The 24,092-nt window shown below is 36.8% G+C and overlaps 2 protein-coding genes across 13 annotated transcripts in view; one reads left to right on the top strand and one right to left on the bottom strand.

Annotated features, from left to right (window-relative positions):
- The first annotated feature begins 4,683 nt into the window (after positions 1-4,683).
- RPS6 (ribosomal protein S6) lies at positions 4,684-8,576 on the top strand. 2 transcript variants are annotated; one of them, XM_037132362.2, is made up of 6 exons: positions 4,684-4,782; positions 5,319-5,450; positions 5,914-6,124; positions 6,290-6,436; positions 8,192-8,349; positions 8,435-8,576. In XM_037132362.2, exons 1-6 carry the CDS (start codon positions 4,777-4,779, stop codon positions 8,528-8,530), a joined length of 750 nt encoding a protein of 249 aa, XP_036988257.2. In that variant the 5' UTR covers positions 4,684-4,776; the 3' UTR covers positions 8,531-8,576. The 2 variants fall into 2 exon arrangements, with proteins under 2 accessions (XP_036988257.2, XP_053512421.1); XM_053656446.1 differs by lacking the exon at positions 4,684-4,782 and adding an exon at positions 4,815-4,900.
- An 846-nt stretch (positions 8,577-9,422) lies between these two features.
- DENND4C (DENN domain containing 4C) overlaps positions 9,423-24,092 on the bottom strand; it is a 133,473-nt gene continuing 118,803 nt past the window's right edge. For all 11 annotated transcript variants that reach the window (XM_037132360.2, XM_037132356.2, XM_053656441.1 and 8 more), the window contains 5 exons: positions 22,424-22,669; positions 21,187-21,304; positions 13,483-13,633; positions 12,421-12,485; positions 9,423-12,154 (listed from right to left, as the gene is read on the bottom strand). In XM_037132360.2, the coding sequence (XP_036988255.2) occupies positions 12,018-12,154; positions 12,421-12,485; positions 13,483-13,633; positions 21,187-21,304; positions 22,424-22,669 (717 nt within the window). In that variant the 3' untranslated portion in view covers positions 9,423-12,017. The remainder of the gene's footprint in view (positions 12,155-12,420; positions 12,486-13,482; positions 13,634-21,186; positions 21,305-22,423; positions 22,670-24,092) is intronic.

Raw genomic sequence — 24,092 nt, 5'->3', positions numbered from 1 at the left:
GAAGGAGCTGGAAAAAAGTATTTGAAGTCATGAAAGGCAAGGACTTGCAGCCAAGATTACTCTATCCAGCAAAGCTATCATTTAGAATGGAAGGGCAGATAAAATGCTTCCCACATAAGGTCAAGTTAAAGTTCATCATCATCCAACCCTTATTCTATGAAATGTTAAAGGGACTTAACTAAGAAAAAGAAGATAAAAAATATGAACAGTAAAATGACAACAAACTCACAGCTATTAACAACCAAACCTAAATAAAACATAAACAAACCAAACAACTAAAACAGGAAGAGAATTACAGAAATGGAGATCACAAGGAAGGTTATCAGTGGGGAAGTGAGAGGGAGAGAGAGGGGGAATAGGTACAGAGAATAAGTAGCATAAATGGTAGGCAGAAAATAAAGGGAAGTTAAGAATAGTATAAGAAATGGAGAAGACAAAGAACTCATATGTATGACGCAAGGAAATGAACTAAAGTGGAGGAATGGGAGTGGGAGGGAGTATGCAGGGTGGAAGGGAATAAGGAGGGAAAATAGGACAATTGTAATAGCATAATCAATAAAACATATTTTCAAAAAAAAAAAAACAAAATAGAAAGAAAATGGAGCCAAAATCCTAGCTATTATTTCGATTCTGCAAAAGTTTTCAAATGCATTTTAACTTGAAAAAAAAAGTTTTCAGGTGACTCTAAAACTTACAACCAAGATAACATACATAGGATATCAACTTTCAACACTGCTACTTGACATTTTTATGGAAGGTCTAACCAGAACGATTAGGCAAGAAAAATAAATAAAAGGTATTCAAATTGAAAAGGAAGAAGTAAAAGTATCTCTATTCACAGATGACATCATCAGATATATGGAAAATCCTAAAGAATCCGTAAGAATGCTATCAGAAATAATAATTAGGGACTTTAGGCCAAGATGCAGATGTAGGTAGATACACTCTGCCTCATCCCACAACCAAAAGGACAACAACAAACTTAAAAACAATAAACAACCAGAACTGCCAGAAAATCGAACTGTGTGGAAGTCCTACCACCAAGGAGTTTAAGAAGAAACATTCATCCAGACTGGTAGGAGGGGAGGAGACTTAAAAACAATAAACCAGAACTGCCAGAAAATCAAACTCTGTGGAAGTCCAACCACCAAGGAGTTTAAGAAGAAACATTCACCCAGACTGGTAGGAGGGGAGGAGATGGGCAACTGGGGCAGAGAGGATACACAGCAAGGTGGCAGTTGGCAGAATGGGTGGGCGAAGCAGCAGCTGGCTAACCAGGTATCTGCACATTCACATGCAGATAAACCAGGAGGAATAACTGGGGAGTGAGATAAACTTTATAACGTACGGCTTCATCACAGGGAAATAAAGCCTCAAAACCTCTGGCTGTAAACACTTGTGGCTGTTGCGACAGTGGGAGAAATTGCCAGTCTCACAGGAGAGTCCATTAAAAGGGCCCTCACACCATATTAACAAATTAATTAAAAATGGGTTAACAATCATTTTGACTGAAAACATAAAATTCTGGGGAGAAAACATAGGGGTAAGTCATATGATTTGGAATATGGCAATGGATTTGTCTTAGATATGATACCAAAAGCATGACCAACTAAAGAATAGATAAACTGACTTCATCAAAATTTAAAGTGATTGTTGATCAAAGGGCATTATCAAGAAAGTAAAAAGACACCTACAGAATGGGAGAACATATTTGCACACCATATTTCTAATGGGAATGTAGTATTCAGAATACATAAAGAATTCTTACAATTCAACAAGACAAGCAAATTTTAAAAATGGGTTTGGAGTTCTTATGCACTGAGGTGGGATTATAAAATGGTACAACTGCTAGGGAAAACAGTATGGAATTTCCTCAAAAAATTAAAAACAGAACTACCATATGATCCAGCAATCCTATCTCTGGGTAAATAGCCAAAAGAACTGAAAGCAGGGTCTTAAAGAGATCTATGTGCACCTATGTTCCTAACAGCATTATTCACAATAGCTAGAAGATGGAAGCAACCCAAATGTTTATCAACAGATCAACAGATAAAGAAGATGTGGTATATAGAAAAAATAAAATATTATTCAGACTGACAAAGGAAGGAAATCCTGTCACATGCTATAACATGGATGAACCTTGAGGACATTATACTAAGTAAAATAAGCCAGTCACAAAATGACAACTATTGTATATATGACTCCACTTATAGGAAGTACCATAAATGGTTAAATTCATACAAAGAGAAAGCATAACATTGGTCACCAGGGACTAAGAGAGGAGCGAACAGGGAGTTGTTGTACAATGGGTATAGAAATATAGTTTTACAAGATAAAAAAAGTTCTGGAGACCTGTTTCACAACAGTGTAAATATGCTTAACACTACTCAACTCTATACATTCGTAAGAATGGTTAAGATGGCACACAATGTGTTTACAATAATTTAAAAATTCATAAAGAAACCTGAGCAAATAGTCCTGGACTTTATGCTTGCTCCCATTAACTCACTACAACTACTTCAATAAAAATAAATAGAGCTAAAAAAAAATGGGCAAAGGACTTAAGTACATTTCTGCAAAGAAAATAAATGGCCAGTAAGTACTTGAAATGATGCTCAATATCATTAGGGGAATGCACATCAAAACCACAATGAGGAACCATTCACTTTCACTAGGGTGGCTATAATTTAAAAAAAGAAAAAGAAAAAAGAATAAACTTACAAGTGTTGAGCAGGACGTCGAGAAACTGGAACCCTCATACATTGCTGGTGGGAATATAATACAGTTCAACAAGTGTGAAAATAATTAGGCAGTTCCTCCAACCGTTCAACACAGAATTCCCATATGACTGACTCAGCAATTCCCATCCAAGGTATATATCCCAAGGAATTGAAAACAGGCACTCAAACATACGAGCAACATTCACAAGAGCCAAAAGTTGGAAATAGCCCAAAGTCCATCAATGGATGAATGGATAAAAAAAAAAAAACTGTGGTCCATATATAGTGGATTTTGTTCAGTCATAAAAAGAATGAAGTATTGATGCATGCTACAATATGGATAAACTTCAAAAACATTAGAAGCCAGACGTAAAGGTCACATATTGAGTAATTCCTATATGAAATGAAAGGAATAACTAAATCATAGAGACAGAACACAGATTGTGGTTGCCAGTGGCTGATGAAAGAAGGGAATGGGAAGTGGCTGCTTAAAGGGTACAGGGTTTCATTTGGGCATGATGAAATGTTTTGGAACTAGACCAAGGTGGTGGTGGTACAACACTGTGAATATACTAAATGCCACTGAATTTTTCACTTAAAAATGACTTTTATTGTGTCAATTTCACAACAAAAAATTACATACACGGGTTCTAAATGCCTTATTTCACCAACATCCTATATTTTAATGGCAGATGATCCATCAGGATTTAGTGGAATCTTTCAACTTTGAATATGAGGCTGGCCTAAATGCAAAACGTTGTGATACTACAGTGGAAGATGGGATGTAACAATCCTGGAAAGTAAAAATTATTTAGATCACCTGGGTTTTCATTCATGTTCAGAACTGTCAAATGAGCTGTATCTTTCCCACATCTTTCTGTACGATTAAGAGTTGCACCATTGCTGATTCAGAGTTACAGGAACACATTTCACTTATTCTCCCTCTGATGGTTGGCACCATTCTATACCAAACTCTAGTAGACTAATACATACCAGAGCTAGGGTTATACTCATTTAAAAATACTTACCAAACACATATTTATGTGCCATGCGCTTGCTGCGTCCTGGTATACATAACATGGTAAAGGTATGAATAAGCCCTGGCTTAATTTTTCATATAGCAGAGGAGACAGACCATAAACAACTCATTGATGTATAATGATTAGTCCTATACAGGAAAACAGTGCTCTGCCAGAGAATGAGAGGGACACTATTTGAGGCAGTGTGGTCAGGAAAGACCTCTCTTAGGAGGGACATCTAATCCTAAAGATCTTCATGGCATTAAGCAATGGCAATAGGTGAGTTCGGGACTGTGGAAAGCTTGTAATGGCAGGCCAAGGAGTTTGGAAAGTATTTAAGTGAAAATAAATGGCTCATATCCAGCAAAGTGGTGATATAATTTAAATTTGCGATTTAAAAAGATCGCAGAGGCAAGACAAAACAAGGAAACTACCTAGTAGGCATTGATTGTGGCCTGGACTTGGGGTAATTGTGATTACTGGCTGGCGCGACAGGGTGGCTGAGAGTGTCATTCTGTGATAGTGCAACAATGATTACACAGTTGCTGGAGGGCAAACTGACGATAGAGTATTTAAGGAGAAAACAAATTAGGGCTGTCGGAGTATCTTGCTGGGAACTGTCGGTACTAGGGCACGGTAAGCCACCCAACCGGAAGTTTTCCGAGTCCGAGGTAAAAGAGAAGCCGGGAGAGCTGCACTCTGGTCCCGCCCTCCTTGTTTGGTAGCAGTGCCCGAAACAGAGTTGGGGCCCTAACCTAGCCAACAGTAACGCAGAAAAGATGAGGCAAGGGAGAGTCAAACCTTCAGGACAAATCCAGCCGCCACGCTAAAGCTCTTTCACACGTGCGGCTGAGAACGCCGAGAGCACTTCCCCACTTCAGATTAATCCCTCCCTCGGAAGTGCCGTCTACACACGGTCACTTCCGCTACCCCGTCCTTGCCTGTCTCGCGAGAACTGGAAGTGACTATGTGATCTGGACTAAGCGGAAGCCAGTCCTCTTTTCCGTGGCGTCCGGGAGGCGGTCGGCTGCTTCAAGATGAAGGTAGGAAGGGATGTCGGTTGTGGGTTAGGCTTGGGGAACGGGAATCAAACCCCAGGACGCGGCGTTGCCGCAGTTGTAGCTCTGCAAAACCCTGGCTCTAGGTAGAGAAGGCTCTGAGGTAAGAGAAAGGTCTCGCTTTTGGAGCCAGAGCTCCTTGAGAGAGCGGATGGTGAGCGATTGCGGCTGGAGCTGGGCTAGCCCGGGAGCGCAATGGTGGCGGCGACCTTGGGCCTAGCCGGGGCGGTTGCGGCCCTGCCGTAGTTTGGGCTCCTTACTCCGAGAGGATGAGCGGCTGCGGAGCACTCTGTGCCCACGGAGTCATTCTGCAGGGTCTACTTAATAAAAGTCCTATTTTTACCTCAGTGTTTGTTGCGCGTTATTATGCACGCACGTGCTTTATGTTGAATAAACTTGGTATCAGACTTTACACAGATTGTATGTGGGGTGACATGGAAGACTTTTTGCAGTACCTTCTTCGTAGGTGGTTTTGCAGTTTTCATGAAGTTTTTTCCCCCCACCCCCATCTTAATCCTTAGCTGAACATCTCTTTCCCGGCCACTGGCTGTCAGAAACTCATTGAAGTGGATGATGAACGCAAACTTCGTACTTTTTATGAGAAGCGTATGGCCACAGAAGTTGCTGCTGACGCTTTGGGTGAAGAGTGGAAGGTAAAAATTGACTACCGACTTGAATTGTTGAAGGTGTTTGAGAGGGGTAGTTAACGCCATGGGTAGTTAGTACGTGTAATGGGTTTCAAACTCTGGTTCTGTCTGCTAAACTTGGCTAAGTTGCTTGTAAATGTCATCCTGTAAGGCAAACTTACCACATGGCAGGGTTTCGTTCAGTAGATGAGAAAACAAGTATTTCCTTAGCCAGCTAAAAGTCTACAAAGGGTGTCATTAAAAGTGCTAGGAAGGGATGTTTCTGGTTTATTTGCTGTTTGTTGATAACTAATACTGCCTGTTGTTAAATGTTAGGTAAAACGTAGGTTAGAAACATGTCTTGACTGAAAGGAATCTGCTCATTGAACTTGGCAAATTGGAAATGTAGATAGAACTGAGTGGCTGGAGAAAAGTTTATGTTGAGAAGTTTCAAATTGCATTTTATAATCTATCATTGTATTGTCTGCAGGGTTATGTGGTTCGAATCAGTGGTGGGAACGACAAACAAGGTTTCCCCATGAAGCAGGGTGTTTTGACTCATGGCCGCGTCCGCCTGTTGCTGAGCAAGGGGCATTCCTGTTACCGACCAAGGAGGACTGGAGAGCGAAAGCGCAAATCAGTTCGGGGGTGCATTGTGGATGCCAACCTCAGTGTTCTCAACTTGGTCATTGTAAAAAAAGGTGAAACTTGTGTTCTTGAGTTCAGTTATGGCTGACACTGATTGAAAACTGTCCAGATGCTTTTTCATTGGACCAATGGTGTTGGTTTGTTTTTATCATTGTGTAAACAACTTAGGATTCTCTGTAAGGAAGTTGAATTGAAATGTCTTTGTTCACATCTTTTAGGGGAGAAAGATATTCCTGGTCTCACTGATACTACTGTGCCTCGTCGCCTGGGGCCCAAAAGAGCTAGCAGAATCCGCAAACTTTTCAACCTCTCTAAAGAAGATGATGTCCGCCAATATGTTGTGAGAAAGCCCCTAAACAAGGAAGGTAAGGGAGATTATGAAATTGAGGGCTTGCTTAAGTTTCAGTAATCTGTCACTAGTGTTTTGAGTGCTCGTTGGAAAATAAAATCTGTGCCCACAACTTACCTGGAGGTTTTAGGAAAATGTCTAAGAGGGTCAGGATAGGCAGTTAGCATTAATTCTCATTACATCCAGTGCCTTCTATCTGGGGTGCTACAGTGGTGGTGTTTTTCTGTTTTTGTTTTTAATTTTCCTGTTAGTCATTAATGTGTAAGTTTATCCAAAAGTAACTTATCAGACAGTAAGTTCAGTGCTCTTGGGGTTAACAGTTGGAAGAATGACAGAAAATTCTATGGCTATGATTGAGTATGCTGTCACCCCCATGTATTTTTGCTCTTTCATATCAGGAGTTCTAATTTTTTGTTTTACAAATGAGATAAATGCTTTTATCAGCTTGCTTTAACTTCTGATCCTCATATTCTTCATCAGTGGGATGTGGATAACAATAGTAAGAATTGTGAAAATTAGAAGTTAGAAAAGCACTATATTAAGAATACTAGGGAATGGGTGTTCTCACCAGAGCAGTTTGTTACTGCGGTGCTTTGTATCCTTAATATTTCTGTAGTGACATCTATGAATATTTACATTCAATGGACTAAGTAGCATGTTAGTTCTGGTTGGGTTTTCCTGGCAAATCTGAGGGGGGAAAGTGGTTGGGTTTTGGTTTTCATGTATAGTTTTAGCCTCATGAAACTAATACTTAAAAAAAAATATGGAGTCTCCCACAATCACACCTTTGGAAATACCATCAGGGTTGTTATTATTAGTAAGTGCTAGTTGACAAGTGTTTTTAAGATGATTCTTGTGTCTTTATATTAAATCATCTCACTTTTAGCAGAACTTGAACAGTTGAGCCTGGGTAATTTATTACTTCCACAAGGTGTCCACAACTAAAATGATTATAACTGAAAATACCTGTGCTCTAAAGCGTTTACTTGTGCTCTTAATTGCAGTTAAGAGTCTCCTTTGCAAGGTAGAAAAGGGTCTTAAAAGAAGGCACATTAGGCTTTCAGGGTGAGGAAGAGGAGCTCTTTATTTGATGAAATGCATTTCGAGCACAGGTGTAATTCTTAGGACAGTGAATTATAAATCAAACTAAACGAAGATATTCTATGAAGAACATGATGCACATTCTAATGTTAATGGTTTAGTTTTCCGGATTGGCAGGAAGGTGTAGATTAAAGCTAAATGGGACTTTAAAAGCATGGTGGGATGGTGATGGGGATAATGCTTTTTACCTCATTTTCAGATTGCTAAAATAATGTTCCTGTGTCTTGTGGTACAAAGATATTTCATAACCTAATTGTGGAAAGGAAATCAAAGTGAATAGAAAAAAAAGGTTGGAGCATGACTTCATTATTAAGAAAAGAAACCTAAATTTACATATGATTTTGAGCTTGACCAAACTGGTTTTGATCCCAACTAGGCATGACTTAAATGAGCTGTTTTATTGGATGCATTGATTAGGAAAACACTGGCAGCTGATAAGTCAAATTAGCTTGGTCCCTTTTTATAAGGGCTTAGTTTTCCTTATATTTAGCCTATCTTATATTTTGTTGACAGTCAAGTTTGATTTAAAAGATGTCATACAAATAAGTTTTTTGTAGATACTACTAATTCAAGTCTGAGTCTATTTCTAAAGTTTTTAAAATGTAGATGTGGATCCTTAATGAACCAAAGATACTGAGAAGTGATCAAGCCATTATTTAAATTTTTTTAGGTAAGAAACCTAGAACCAAAGCACCTAAGATTCAGCGTCTTGTTACTCCACGTGTCCTGCAACACAAGCGTCGGCGTATTGCTCTGAAGAAGCAACGTACTAAGAAAAATAAGGAGGAGGCTGCAGAGTATGCCAAACTTTTGGCTAAGAGGATGAAGGTCAGTTCTAAGATGATGGTGGGGGGGAAGGAGTCAGGCCTCACCTCAGGTTTGCATTTTTAACACTGATTTTTGTTTTGTTTAGGAGGCCAAAGAAAAACGCCAGGAACAAATTGCCAAGAGACGTAGGCTGTCCTCTCTGAGAGCTTCTACTTCTAAGTCTGAGTCCAGCCAAAAATGATGTCTTCTAAGAGTAACAAATAAATAAGGATAAACATCAAATCTTCTTTACTGACTTTTCACTGATGATACAATTTAGATAAAGGGGGAGAGAGAGACATTTTGATGAAGGGAGACTGGGGTTTAGAGAAATGGGGATATTGTGTAAAAAGCAATCTAATAATACCTAAAACTTGAAGGTGAGCCCTGGCTTGAGCCCCACCAGCCAGGGCTCACATTCGAGCCTTGCTGCCTGTGAACTGAAAGGTGGTCCCAGCTTGATTCCATGTCAGGGCTGTGCAAGAGGGCAACTGATGGATGTTTCTCTCCCTCTCCCCATCTCATAAGTAAAATATTTTTTTAAAATGATATCCTTCAACTTCAGAGATCAAGCTCATACTGTGATAGTAGAAGAGATGTCCAGGATATGGTTTCTCTTCTGGGTAGCTCAGGAAAATACAGTATAAGGCATGGACCAATTTTCAGTAAATAAATAAGGAGAACTATTAGTTTTTTTTATATATTTTATTTTAAAGCATACATTTTTTTTCTTAAACATCTATGCACAATACATGGAAAGTGCCCTTATGAAGATGGGCATTTGTCATATGTGATAAAGAAAACTTGTTAAAAGCAGTTAATGGATACCATTTTGAAATAGTTCACAAAGCTTTTAAAACCAGTGCAAATTTACTACATTAATAGAAAGCTTTTGAACTCCAGTGAATTGTTCATGCTTTTATTCTATTTCATACTCTGAAAAGGTGTTGACTGCTTCTTTAAACAATTGTATCAATGAAGGATGCACAAAGAGAGTATCTTTTCTAATGTGTCATATCTAGTCTCATAATTGCAGTTAAGACTCCTTTGCAAGGTAGAAGGGTCTTAAAAGAAGGCACATTAGGCTTTCAGGGTGAGGAAAAGGGGCTCTTTATTTGATGAAATGCATTTCAAGCACAGGTGAGTACAATTTTCAAATTCCCATGTGAGGCCAAGTTCCTGGACTATACTGTGAGAAGCAAGATTCTTAGACAATAGGAAATCTCCATTGTTCTTAATGCATGGTATTGGTTACATAACATGAAAAGTCTTAATTGGCAACTGACGATGTAAAAGTTAAACTTCAGAAGCAAAAGGGGAAATGCAGCGTTTTTAAAGAACCCCAAACAAAAAGGACCTATTACAGTTACAGGGGGCAACTTAAAGCCAAAAGGTAAGTCTGGTGTATGTAGTCTAGAATTCTTTACTATTTATTATGTACACTGTTGATTTCATACACAAAATATGAACCACACTGCTTTCTGATTCTGAGGGCACTCCAGAAAGTGGACAGATAAGCTTGCCTAGACAAGATTGAGATGTTAGAAAATAACTGACGCATTAAGATTATAAACATGTTCAATCTTGTATTACTGCTAGGTACCAAAAATGAAAAGGGGCAACAACTGAATAGCCCAAATGATGGGAGATTTAGGTCATTATTTAACCATACAGGGTGTTACAATCTAGAAAATGTAGCTAAAGTTAAATTAGACTATCAAACCCAAGAACAGTATAAAGTTTTAGCCCAAATCTGGACTAATTTGAAAGACTGCTTTCACAAGTTACCATGGTATGTTTCATACAGTGCTACAACTCATTCTAGACATTTCTATGTATTCTAGATTCAAATGATTTGAGATCTGGTTTTCTGATACAAGTTTTTAGTGGTACCCTTTCTGTGGTAGGTGCTAGAAAAGGCCTTTGAACAATTCTAACACAAATCAGCTTGTGTTTTCTAAATGACTACAGTAGTAGCAGGTTTCCAATATATAATGGCTGTAATTTAGAATATTAAAGTTATCAGAAAATTTATTACTAGATACAGTACAGCCAAATATCTTTAAAATGTTTAAGGAGATCTTCATTACAGTTTTTATTTTTCAAGTGGGAATTTAAGGCTACAGAGAAGAAATGGAAAAACTGTTGGAATTACAAAGGTACAAGTTTACATATTTCAGGAGGCTTAAAAATGTAACAAGCACAGCAAACAATTCATTCAGCCTCCATCTTTATATGCAAAAATAATTACAAACTCTGTTGGGGCAATGAAGTGTTAAATATTAAAACCAGTACCAAGTCTTAGGCTGCAAAAATATATACTCTATAGTGCAAAAGATCCATTTTTAAGGTAATGAGAATTGAACATAATTTCTAACAAGTTCTCAGCACTTTCACAGTAAATGGAAACAAGGAATTATGCATAGGTCAGATTAACCCTGAAATATTCAAAGAATGCTAGCTACAGTAATGATATGTAAAAGTTTACACCAAGTGGAAGGGAGATTTGTGCTGTTAACAGTAAATTTTTTTTGTATCCACTGATTAGTCATATGCATAATTACTATAAAAGCACCCACACAATGAATGAATGGCTTTTTAAGCCATGCAGAGTTAAGGCAATCTTACTGTTCTTGAAACAATGTAAGAGGTGCTTTAAACAAAAGGCATAACTGACAGGCATGTGAGGTCATGATTTTCTTAAACCTACTGGCAACAAGCTCAATAGCTTTAAAATATTAAGACTTAGTTGATTTATCCTAAAAAACAGTATTTACAAATGCACAAATAAGCATACAGATCTATTATACTATACAAGAATAAAACTGCAGTGCAAGTTTATCTCACAGGTTTTTAAAAGTGACCAAGAGCAACTGTTTACTGTGCCTGAACAATTTCAGGTTCAAAGGTAATATATACAAGCATTTTAAACATGTTCCGAGTTTGTGAATTATGAAGCCAATTTAATTTAAACTGGCTCATTTACTCCCAATTTTAAAGATGTTGCATATTAACATGGTATCAGGAAGATGGAAGGAAGTAACTGGATATTCAAGATACAATCCATTAAAGAAGAAAATACAAAATATGAAGGGTGAAGATACATATTAAGTCAGGTAAGGCAGTTGCCACCAAACTAAGATAATTTTGAGATTAATGACTACAGATGAGTTTAGTAGTAGTCATTTAATAGACCCCTTTCAGAATTGCAACAATCTACAAATTTTAATAAATACAATATGGCTGTATAAACATAACTACACAGCCACATATATGTACACATATACAAAGCGCCCTTATAATTGAGATATTTCATTTGTATTGGGGTTAGGCAAGTTTACATTAATTTCTTATTCCCCAAACCCAATTAGCTTCAAATATAAACAAAATACCAAGGATGAATATAGTGTCTCATGATCAAACTACTATAAACATTGAGAAATCCAAACAGTTTTCAGCAGATAAGCCATTCAAAAGTTAAAAGTTTTCAACATCAATAAACCCTGTGGAATTTTAATGGCATTTTCCCACTACGAGATGATTCAGTATAAATTACACTTCATCATATATTGTCTCAAGAGTTCATTTCAGTTTTCACCAATTCTTAGCATTTGAAACAAACCTTGAATATTTCCAGACTGAATCTATTCCACCAGTTTTGTGTGTCAGAAATCTAGTGAATCCCTTGTTTAAATGAGAGGTGTTCCAAAACACTTCCTGCACCATTCCACACTGACACTTGGTGGAACATCAATTTTCTGCAACTTTCCAAGGACATCTGAAGGTAGACTATTGTATGCAAGTCCATATTCATTATCAAAAGCCTCTGAAAGACATTTTCAAAAATGCAGTTGGAATTTGGGAAAAGACTCATGTATTTAAAAATGGTGGTCAAATCATACACATACACGTGTGTGTGTATAAATTGCATATTCGGAAGTAGAAATCTTTCTGAAGACAAGTGGAATATTTACCCATACCAGTTACAGTTTTTTAAATTACTTTAGAAAACAAAATTACACGAGAAAATAAAAGATAAAAGTTACATTAGAAAATAAAACAAAAAAAATAATACCTAATTAATCAACTTACCAATATCAATATTCTCTCTTCCAAGAGACACTAATGATAAGAAGAGAATTTCTCTGTATAAACTCCTATAAAACAAATATTTTAAAAGTTAATGGGCAAATAGTACAAAAATAAACACATGAAGGTGTTTTTAAATGGTAAAATTTTAAAAAGGTGGTTTTTCTTTTGTGGTCTAGCTAACGGTAATATACCTATGTCAATGTCCCAGTTTTGATATGTACTATAGTTACATGAGATGTCACCTTTGGGGGAAGCTGGGTGAAGGGTACACTGAACTCTATTTTTGCAGCTACTTCCTGTGAGTATTTCAAATTAAAAGTCAATGGGCAAAACTTTATACCAGAAATAATTAAAAACAGTTTATTGGTTTACTTAACATTTTTAACATTACTGTTCACAAAAGCAGAGTCTTCTCTCATCTTTTGCCACTTGACAAAGTAACAAATTAATTTCTAAGTTAAGAGTCTAAAACGCTTAGACACAAAGAGTGTGAAAGGTGGCGTTATCTCTTTACTATCTAATCCATAAATAAAAGATAAATACTTTTATTTGCCTTGTAGACATAAAAAGTCACAAATGAAATCTTAAAAATGAGCCTTCATGGCTCAGCTGTTAAAAATAAACTGTTTTCTGAGGAGTCAGAACAAAAATTAGAGAGTAATGCTGATTTTGATGATGCTCCATGTAGCTTTTCCAAAGCTTCCACTGCAAAATAAACATCCCTCAAGTAAAGAAAAAGTGTGTGGGTATGACAGGGCCTGAGCAAGTAGAATATATGTACAACATCAATGTTATCAAATTCACAGAGTGTTTCCAGTGAAGAGCAGCAATGTTTCCTGAAGATTCAATACACTTTAGACATGAATGAATTTACCTCTGAAAATTTAACCTATTCCCTCCAGAGAGGCACTTTTATTTTATTTCTGCTCAAGTATGAGTATATGCATTTTGGTAAAACTTTTTAAAACAGTAAGATGTTCTACAGTGAGTGTGTGCTTCTTTTATAACTAGAGATATATTTTTAAAACATATTGTTTTGAGTAGCAAATACTGAATTATTACCTTTGTCTTTTCTTGTCTGGCTTCATTTGCTGTGAAAGCAGGTTGATGGGTTTAAGAACATCATTACGTTGAATACTCTGCTTGATGGTTTCTACTAAAGTGCTCGTGGCTTGTTGTTCTTCTGACAGGACAGACAATTTCTTTTCAGAATCTAATAATAAAAACACAGTAATTAGGAATATGTTCGTCTACTCTAATTATTAAGGAAGTATTTTTCCAGAGTTGTAGCATTTTCTAATTTTCTATTGAGCATTGCTTCCCCTGCCCCCCGCCTTTCTAGTAAAGTTATGTGGCAATGTGGCCAGCTAAAACATAGTTTTCCTTTTTTCTTCAGATAGGAGAGACCCAACCCTTTACCCTTTTCCCTAAACTTAGGGCTTCCTGTTTGAGGCTGGGGTACGATAACTTGTACTCCAGCAGTCATCTTGTGACCTTTAAGCAACCTTTAATGATGGAAAAGCAGACACAACAGAAAGAGCCTGGGGCCCTGGTGACAGAGCAGTTGCCTATCGGTCCTGGAGTGTCTACTCCATAATTTTTTTAATATGAGAGGATAATCCTTAAGTGTTTAAGTTTCTGTTATTTTCTATTACATACAGCAGAATATAATCCTAATTGATAAAGGCTAATTCTAGAATTATTAAGAAGATTTAGATGCCATAGGTTACAAAAGTACTTCAGTGGTAAAATGGAATTCAATCATACTAACATGAAAAATACACAAAATCAACAATGTGTGCTTGACCCAGAAAAAAAGAAAACTTTAATAACACAACAAATTCCAGCAACCATATAATTTTATTCATACCCACATTAGCTGAGAGAATAATACATGTCTAGTGACCCCCAGTCCAGCCTGATTCTAAATGCCTGTCATAAAGTAAGCTGTTGTGTTTTACTAGCCTCTTAACAAAGGCAACTAGTAATACTTCATGTGTATTCAACCAAATAATTAGCAAAATTCTGTTACAAGAGGCAATATTGGAGGCTATACACTTTGATCCCAGTTCTACGTCACTACAGATTCAATTTTCATGCTATGATGTGATTTTGGAGCCTAACCCAAATATATAACTTCACTGTTTCTCCTTTAATCCAATTTTTGAAATAACACCTTTACTGAGATGTAATTCCCAACCATTCAATTCACCCATTTAAACTGTACAAAACAGTGATTTTTAATACATTCTGTAAGTTGAGCGACCATCCCAATCAACTTGTCACGACCAAAAGAAACACCTACCTATTAGTAGGTAACTACCTATTAGTAGTCACTCTTCTACCTTCACAACCCACAGCCCTAGGTAACCACTACCTTCTGTCTCTACAGATTTGTCTATTGTGGATATTTTGTATAAATGGAGTCATACTTTCTGTGCTCTTTTGCAACTGGCTTCTTCTAGAATGTTTTAAATTCATCCATGCTGTAGCATGTATCAGCATTCCGTATTTTTATGCCAAGTAATATTTCATTCTATGGACATATCAGATTTTATCCATTCATCAGCCAATAGACATTTAGGTGGTTTCCTGTTGGCTTTGAACAAAAATGCAGCTAAGAACTAAGTTTTTATGTGGACTTAGGATTTTGCTGTGTCACATGGTAACCACTACTTTGAGGAACTCAGAAACTGTTTCCCAGAGCAGCTGCATTTTTTAAAATTCCAATCCACAGTGTATGAGGGTTCCAATTTCTTTATATCCTCACCAACACTTGTTAGTGTCTGTCCTTTTGATTACAGCCAATCTAGTGAGTGTGAAGTGGTACCTCTTTGTGGTTTTGATTTCCATGTCCCTGACATCTAGTGATATTGAATATCTTTTCATTTGCTTCTGGCCATTGTACATTTTTTTTTTGAGAACTGTCAGATCCTACAATGGTCTGAACATGTCTACCCCAAATTCACAGGCTGAAAACGTAATGCCCAATGTGACAGTTTTAGGAGATGAGGTCTTTGGGAAGTATAAAGTCATGAGAGCAGAATCCTCATGAACGAATTAATGCCCTTTAAAAAAAAATACCCAACAACATCAAAGAGATCCCTCACCCCTCCAGCCCTGTGAGGCTACAGTGAGAAGTCTGAAATCACAAGTGGGCCCTTAACTGACCATGCTAGTGCCCTCCATCTTGGACTTCCGGCCTCCAGAACTGTAAGAAATATATGTTTTTTTTATAAGCTATGCTACCCAGTCTGTGGTATTTTGGTATAGCATGCTGAATGGACTAAGATCCTTTGCCCATTTTTAAATGAGTTATTTGTCTTTTATTATTGAGTTGTCAGAGCTCTTCATACAATCTCTAGACCTATATTTATTTGCAAATCTCTTCCCCTATTTTGGGTTGACATTTCACTTTTTTGATGGTTTATTTTTCAGCAGTTTTTTGATTCTGATGAAGTCCAGTTTATCTTTTTTAAATTTTGTTGCTTGTGCTTTTGTTGGTATTGTATCTAGGAAAACGATGAAGATTTACTCCTATGTTTTCTTCTAAGACTGCTACATTTTTAGCTCTTATGGTTAGGTCTATGGTTCATTTTGAGTCCATTTTTATGTATGATTTGAGAAACCAATCCAACTTTTTTTGACTGTTGTTCCCATTGTCCCAGCACCATTTGTTCTAGTCCTGTGGTCTTGGAACTCTTGTTGAAAGGCAACTGACTATACATGTAAGGGTTTATTTTTGGAAACTCAACTCTATTCCATTGACCTATATTATCTATCCCTATGCAGTACTTTCTTGATTACTGTAACTCTGAAATAAAATTTCAAATTGACAAGTATGAGTCCTACAACTTTGTTCTTCATTTTCAAGATTGGCTATTTGGGATCCCTTGAATATCCACATGGTTTTTAGGGTAGGCTTGTCAGTTTCTATAAAAAAGCCATCTGGAATTTTGATAGGGATTTTGCTGAATCTGTCAATTAATTTGGAAGTACTGCCATCTTAACAATATTAACTCTTCTAAACATGGGATTTCTTTCTATTTATTTAGGTCTTCTTTAATTTCTTTCAACAATGACTTAAGTTTTAGAGTATGTTTCATACTTCTTTTAATGAATTTATTCCTGTGAATTTTATTTTTTATTGAATTTATATAGGTTTCAGGGTTACAATTCTATAATACATCATCTGTATGTTGTATTGTGTGTTCACCACCCAAAGTCAAGTCTCCTTTGATTACCATTTATTCCCTTTACCCTCTTTTCCTCCCACCCCCTTCCCTCTGGTAATCGGCATACTGCTGTGACTATGAGACTTTTTTTTGCAGGGTGGTAGCGTGCTTAACTCCTTTACCCTGTGAATTTTATTTTTTATGCTATTATAAATGTAATTATTCTCCTAACTTCATTTCTGGATTATTTATTGAAAATGTATAGAAATACAGTTGATTTCTGTATATTGATATTATATCCGGCAACTCTGCTGACTTATTACCATGTTTTGTATTTGTGTGTATGTATTCCTGAGGGTTTTCTATATTAAGATCACATGATCTTCAAATAGAGACAGTTTTACTTCTTGCTTTACAATTTGAATATATTTTAATTTCTTTTATTTATATTCTAATTGCTCTAGCCAGAACCTCCAGTACACAATGTTGAACAGAATGATAAAAATAGACACCCTTGTCTTGTTCCTGTACTTAGGAGAAAATATTGTCTTCTACCATTAAGAAAACTGTGTGTTTTCAAGATGCTCACAAGCAAATTGAGGAAGTTCCTCCCTATTTCTAGCTTGAGTGTTTTTAACAAAAGGTGATGGATTTCATCAAATGTTTTAACTATGCCTACTAAGATGATCCATGTACATTTTGTCTTTTATTATGTTGATATGGTATACTACAATGAGTTTCAAATGTGAAACCAACATAGTATTTCTGAGATAAATTGAATTGCACTTGGTCATGGTTATATAATCCTTTTTCTATATTGTTGGATTTGATTTACTAGTATTATATTTTGCTGAGAATTTTTATGTCCACATTTATTAAGTGATACAAATTTGTAGTTTGTTTTTTTTTTTTCTCATGGATATCTTTGGTTTTCATATCAGGGTAATACTGACCTTCTCACCACAAGCTCTTACTGTATCCAAGAGTGTTCTCGGGCTTGAAATTCTCCATACTCTGTCCCAAATGCAAACATTGCCTTGGAGATAAATGCAGAGCTGTCTATTTTTATGACCTGCCTCTCCTCCTGGGCAAAATCTCTGAGCCACTGCTGTGAAGCTGGGGCTTAGAACAGTGGCCCTTCTCTTGGAATGACACTCTTGCTTTATTAGCAGGGTGCTGAGTGGGAGCAGTAGCCTCTTTTCAGCTTGCCTTTTTTAGCATAAAACTGCTGCCCTGTAAGCAAGATGCAGTAAGAACAATTGGTACCTCAACACTCCTGGCTTGCCAACTAAGGTAGAATGGCTGCCCAATGAATGGGGCTGGGTGGAGGAAATTAGCCTCCACCTCCCCTGGAATTCACCTCTGAGGTAACAGAGTTAAGAGGATAAGAAGACTGGCAGACTGTCTTTCCCCGGGAGATGCTGAAGCCCTGGACTGGGAGCTAGTCGGGGTAGGGAAGTAGGAGCATCAAGTTCTAATTCAAGTGCCACAGAGTCACATGATTTTACTGAAATTTAGTATACTTTCTTCAATAAATATTTGTTCATTTGCTCTACAGCCTTAGACATTTTTTTCTTTAATCATTTTCACCAGTTATGGTTGTTTTGCTGAGAAGTGGATGATGCAACTCCTCATACTGCCATTCTAGAAGTCATCACTCAATTTTTTTTAAAAAAGATGTTATTTATTTATTCATTTTGAGACAGAGGGGAATAGAAGGAGAAAGAGAGACAGAAACATCAATGTGTGGCTGCCTCTCACGCATCCCCCACTGGGGACCTGGCCCGCAAGCCAGGCATGTGTCCTGACCAGAACCAGGAAACAAAAGGGCTTTGGCTCACAGCCCAGCACTCAATCCACTGAGCCACACCAGCCAAGGCCACTTCTTATATGTCTTTTATTCTTAATTATTTGCCAATTCTTCATATAAAGCAGCCAATCAAGGAAAGGAACAAGACCATTTTTAAGGGCTCTTAATATCATCCTACCAAAAATTATAGAACATTTAGAATCATTTGTCTATCTCATGATATGTGTGGATGGGGCTGATTTCATCTTAAAAAGCCAACTTCATTCTAAAACGAATCTACCTGAACCCCTGTGCTCCTTCCCTTCTTCCCTCACAGACTCTGGAATGCGTGCGAAGGCTTCAGGGTAATCACAAACTCTCATTAATCCTTCGTTCACATATAGCCAGCCCTTCCTTCCAGGCAATGTGCCCTCAGCATTACCTATTTTGTAACTCACATGGCATCACAGCTTCAGTATCTGGTCCCTTTGTTCCCCTCAATCACTCCTGCAGTTCCTTTGGAGTATGCAGGTCTATGTCTTAGGTGGGTATAAAACTGGTGGTCTGGGGTTGAATGGTACAGGGATCCCTTGTTTTAATTCCCTATTAAAACAGGGAATTGCTTTAATTCCCTATTAAAACAATTAATTGAACTTGTCTGCATCATATTTTGGCCTCTTGACTCCTTCAGCATCTGGGGGCTTTGCATACATGGCCCTTTCACTAAGCACAAGTACATGCAAGAAAACAACTGAAGAAATGGCATCTCTAATTGTATTATTTTCTAGCATAGATTTCAAAGGTACTCTACTTCTGCCTAAAAACCATTTAAAATCAGAACTGGGACACAACAAAAAAAGATAAGAGAAACTTTTATTTAAGCACAATTTTGTGACTGGCATATTTCAAGGGAAAACACTAGATCTTTTTCTTCCAACAATTGCAAAGTAGTGATAGACTGTTGAAAGCATAAAACAATAAAAAACTAGTGAACTTTTCCCTTTATCTTTTGAGTAGCCCCTGTTAACAGCTTGGGATGTATGGTTTTATATCTTTTTCTTTTCATATATTAAAAACATACACATTTTTTTCTATTTTTATCCCACAAAAAAGGAAGAAGGCCAAACACTGTTCTGCAACCTGCCTTTTTTCCCACTGAATGTGGAATGTGCATGGGCATACATCCTTTCATACATCCACATACAAATGACTCTCATTCTTTTTGTGGCTGCCAACATTTTATAGTGTTACCTTTTCACAATTCTCCTGTTAGGTCTTAACATTTTGCATCATTATAAACAATCCTGAAGAAAGCATCATTGTACTGACAGCTTTGTACACTGTATTTCTATACAAGACAGTTGTCTTACTGTGATTACTGAGTTAAAGGGTATCCACAGATTAAATTGAGATAATGTTTGCCATACTGTTCTCCAGAACTGCATCATTTTATACTTCTAACAGTACAAAAAAGTATTTTCTTCCTCCATATCTTCAACAATATTGAATGATATTGTTAAAATATTTTGTCATCCTGATATATATAATTTTACATTTAAAAAAGTTATATTTCACTAAATAATAATGAGATTGAGCATTTTTCCATATTTGTGTTATAAGTGAATTATGTCCCGCTCAAATTAATATATTAAAACTCTAATCCTTGATGTGACTATATTTGAAGAGCTGTTCCTTAAAAAGGTAATTAAAGTTAAAAGCAGTCATTAGGGTGGGACCCTATTCCAATATGACTGGTGTCCTTATAAGAAAAGGATACCGGGGTCCTGGCTGGTGTGGCTCAGGGGACTGAGTGCTGGCCTATGAACCAGAGTCACTGGTTTGATTCCCAGTCAAGGCATGTGTCTGGGTTGTGGGCCAGGTCCCCTGCAGGGAATGTGTGAGAGGCAACAACAACACACTGATGTTTCTATCCCTCTCTTTCTCATTCCCTTCCCCACTGTCTATAATTAAATAAAATCTTTTTTTAAATGTTAAAAAAAAGAGGATACTGGGGAAATGAAGGCACACACAGGGAAAAAGCCATCTGCAAGCCAAGAAGAGAAGCCTCAGGAGAAACCACAACTGCCAACACCCTGATCTTGGACTGCCAGTCCCTACAACTGTGAGAAATATCTGTTGTTTAAGACACCCAGTCTGTAGTATTATATTAAGGTAGCCCTAGCAAACTAATACAGTTTGTGTAAGCCATCTAATGTTTCTTCTACAATCTGCTTGTTGATATCATTTGCTCAATTATCTACTCAGTTGTTTGTGGTTTCTTATTGGTTCACAGGACTTCTGAACTGGATGATAATCCTTTAAACCCCTTGTAAAAATACACTCTAAATATAAAAGACTAAAAATGAGCTAGAATCTTTGAGACTAGTTTTCATATAACTAAAATTATGGCCTTATACCTACACATCCAAATTACTGTTCCACTATATAGACTTTAATCTTCAAATATCTAGCCAAATTGGTATTTGACAGAAAATCGTAAAACAATGCTCTCCAACTCATGTGGAGACCTGACATAGTTAAATGGGTCAGTTACAACAGCAAATCAATTTGAAGTAAAATAGAAAGTACTTTGAAGAGATACTAAAAATGAATGAAAAAATTTAAAATAACACAAAAAACTTATTTCTCCCTTCACATTAATTCCAGTCCCTTTTTCTTTATTGCTGAACAGTACTATACTGTATGGATAACTTCTACCACAATTTGCTTATTCATTCACCTGTGGATAGATATTTGGGTTGTTTCCAGTTTATTTTATGTCTTTAATTCTATTTTACTTACTAAAATTCCTCCATGAGATATACAGAGGTTCTCCCGGCTCCTGATGAAGGTTGATATTATCCCATAACAGCTGAATATACACAAGTTTGCTGTCCTGAGACAGAGATGATAGAGGGAGCTAAAAAAGAATGACACAAAATGTTAGTACCTCAGCCACAATAATTACCAGGGGACCCAGCAAAATTGGATCAACTAAAACAGATGAGTTTTTCCAAAACCCTGAACCTAAACTTCTGTACAACAATTTTTATTTAAATCTGAAGATTTATGTTCTTACTGTTTTATGAAGTGTAAATTTCTCATTCTAAATTTCACAGACTGGAATTATAACTTGGTAACTAGCACAGTGGCTACATGAATGACTGACGTTACAATAATTTTTCAGGTAAAAGTAAGTAAGAACAACAGTTTCTACTCTCTTGGTGTGCTAACTACTACTTAAAATAAATGGTCAAAATGAAGTTTGTAATACTTTAAGATTTTGTTGGACTCCTAATATATGTTTGGAGTGTGGGGTACCTCTCAATATTCAGTATCAAAATGAAGGAACTCTAGGATCTCACTATTTCCCGTGGAATGATGGTTCCCAGCACAAGTAGAGCAGGAGCTTTTAGAGTAAGACAACCAGGGTGTGATTTTAGCTCCCCATCAGGTATTAGGTATGTGGCCTTACAAAAATGACATACCTTCTCTAATTTTTAATTACATCATCTGAAAAATGCGGATAATATGAGTCTTTTTTCTTTCAATTGTATTTTATATTGGTTTCAGGTGTACAGAATAAGAGACTTTTAAAAAATGGTTGTTGTGAAAATTTCAGCTGGGAGTAAGATAGTTCAGAATAAAAGCTACCTTTTCTACCTACATTTGCAACTAGAAATGACCATATAACATCAGGCCAAATAAATACATATGGAAATATATGCAACTCCAGAAACTGTCCCTAAAGAAGACATATTCTTTCCTATTCATTTTCTCCTTACTCTTAAGTGAAATGTCTATGTGGTAGCTTAGAAGTAGAATCAGCCATTCTGGTATAGAACTCGGAAATGGAGGCCTTGTACAGCTGAGCAAAAAGACAGAAGCATATCATGTCCCTAACAGTACCATCCCTGGACCATCTATCCAAACTTTTAAGTGAGAAAAATAATCTACATCTCGTTAAGCCACTATTGTTCATATTTTCTGTTATGTTAAGCCTCAACCTAACAAACACCAACAGAAGTTGATATCCTACCTGTGTACCTCCATTACAATGTTCAGATGTGAGGATAAGTCCTGGCAAGTTACTAGGAAGGTCCAAACGTCTGAAATACCAAACAAGGTTCCAGAAAATGATTGGATGTTGATTGATGAAAGAGGATGTGTGAATCACCTGATCGCCTTCATTTTCTAACAAAGATTCAAGCTCTTTACGAAGCACTAGAGGACTCAAGTAGGGCACAGAAACAGGCAGAGGATTGGGTCTTTTTCCTAAAGGATCCTGAAAAAAAATAAAAATATAAAATATAAATAGATGTGGATATTATCTAATTAATTCTGTATGTTTTAGAAGTACTTCTCAATGAGATTATGCTTCTCTATTCTTTCAAAATCAGTTATTTCAAGTCCACTTCTACATGCAGTAGAACAACTTAATGAAAACTGAAAAAAATAATCATAATTACCTTAAAGTTAAATAAGATAAAATTAATAATCCACATAATAGACATTATTATAAACATGACAGTTATTCTACTATGTTGATAAAATCAATGGTCTCTGTAGGATAGATTTTTCCTTGCCAAATTTTTAAAAAATTAATAAATATGTGTGACTTTACCTTCCTCCTACAACTCTAAACAGATAGGGTAATTTTTTGTATTAGTATTCTCAGACTTCTTTTAAAATTATATCTAAGTCAGTTTTACATTTGATTACAATAAAAAAGTAAGGTAGTTAAAGAGCAGTTTTATAAATCAAACAAAATAATGGATAAAAAAAAGAGACACTGTAAGTTGTACATAATATAATTAGAAGAAAATGTTTATGACCAACTCAGTAATAAGTACCCCTAATAGCCAGTCTGCAATATCCAAATATTTTTTCTCTTTAAAAGGAGCAGTGTTTCTTAGAGAAATGGCTTATTCTACATCTGGAAGAGGAAATAATATAACATGAGCATGTAACATTTTGTCATATAAGAAAACAAGGAAATGTCTAAAATTTTTTAAAAGGCTACCAGAGTCATATAAGAAATAAAGCACTAGCTTGTAGAGAGCTCTAGCTGAGCAAAGATGGGATGATGTAATTAACATGAATAAGAATAAGAACAGTGAGAGTAGACTCTGGACTTCCAGCCAAGATAGAGGCGTAGGCAGATGTACTGTGCCTCCTCACACAACCAAAAGGAGGACAACAAATTTAAAAACAAAAAATAATAGAAGTCTGACAACCAAGGAGTTAAAGAAGAAACATTCATTCAGACCGATAGAAGGGGCAAAAATGGGCAGCTACAGCAGAGAATACTCATGGCAAGGTGCCTGCTGGTAGACTAGGCGGTCCCACATTTGCATGCAGATAAAGCAGGAGGAACAACTGGAGAGTGAAACAGATTACACAACCAGGGTTCCTGCACAGGAAAATAAAGCCTCAAATCCTCTGACTATAAAAACCTGTGGGGTTTGCAACAGCGAGAGAGATTCCCAGGCTCACAGGAAAGTTCATTGGAGAGACACACAGGGTCCTAGAACATACACAAACCCACCCACCCAGGAATCAGTACCAGAAGGGCCCAATTTGCTTGTGGGTAGCAGAGGAAGTAACTGAAAGCTGATGGAGAGCTCAGCACACAGCACTGTTCCCTTTTGGACCCCTCCCCAACATACACTGCCACAGCAACATGGGTTGCCCCACCCTGGTGAGTA

Source organism: Artibeus jamaicensis, unplaced genomic scaffold (assembly GCF_021234435.1).
Source record: "Artibeus jamaicensis isolate MK-2021 breed Jamaican fruit bat unplaced genomic scaffold, CSHL_Jam_final scaffold_1964, whole genome shotgun sequence".
Taxonomy (NCBI): Eukaryota; Metazoa; Chordata; class Mammalia; order Chiroptera; family Phyllostomidae; genus Artibeus; species Artibeus jamaicensis.
This window is presented reverse-complemented; position numbering and strand designations above follow the sequence as displayed.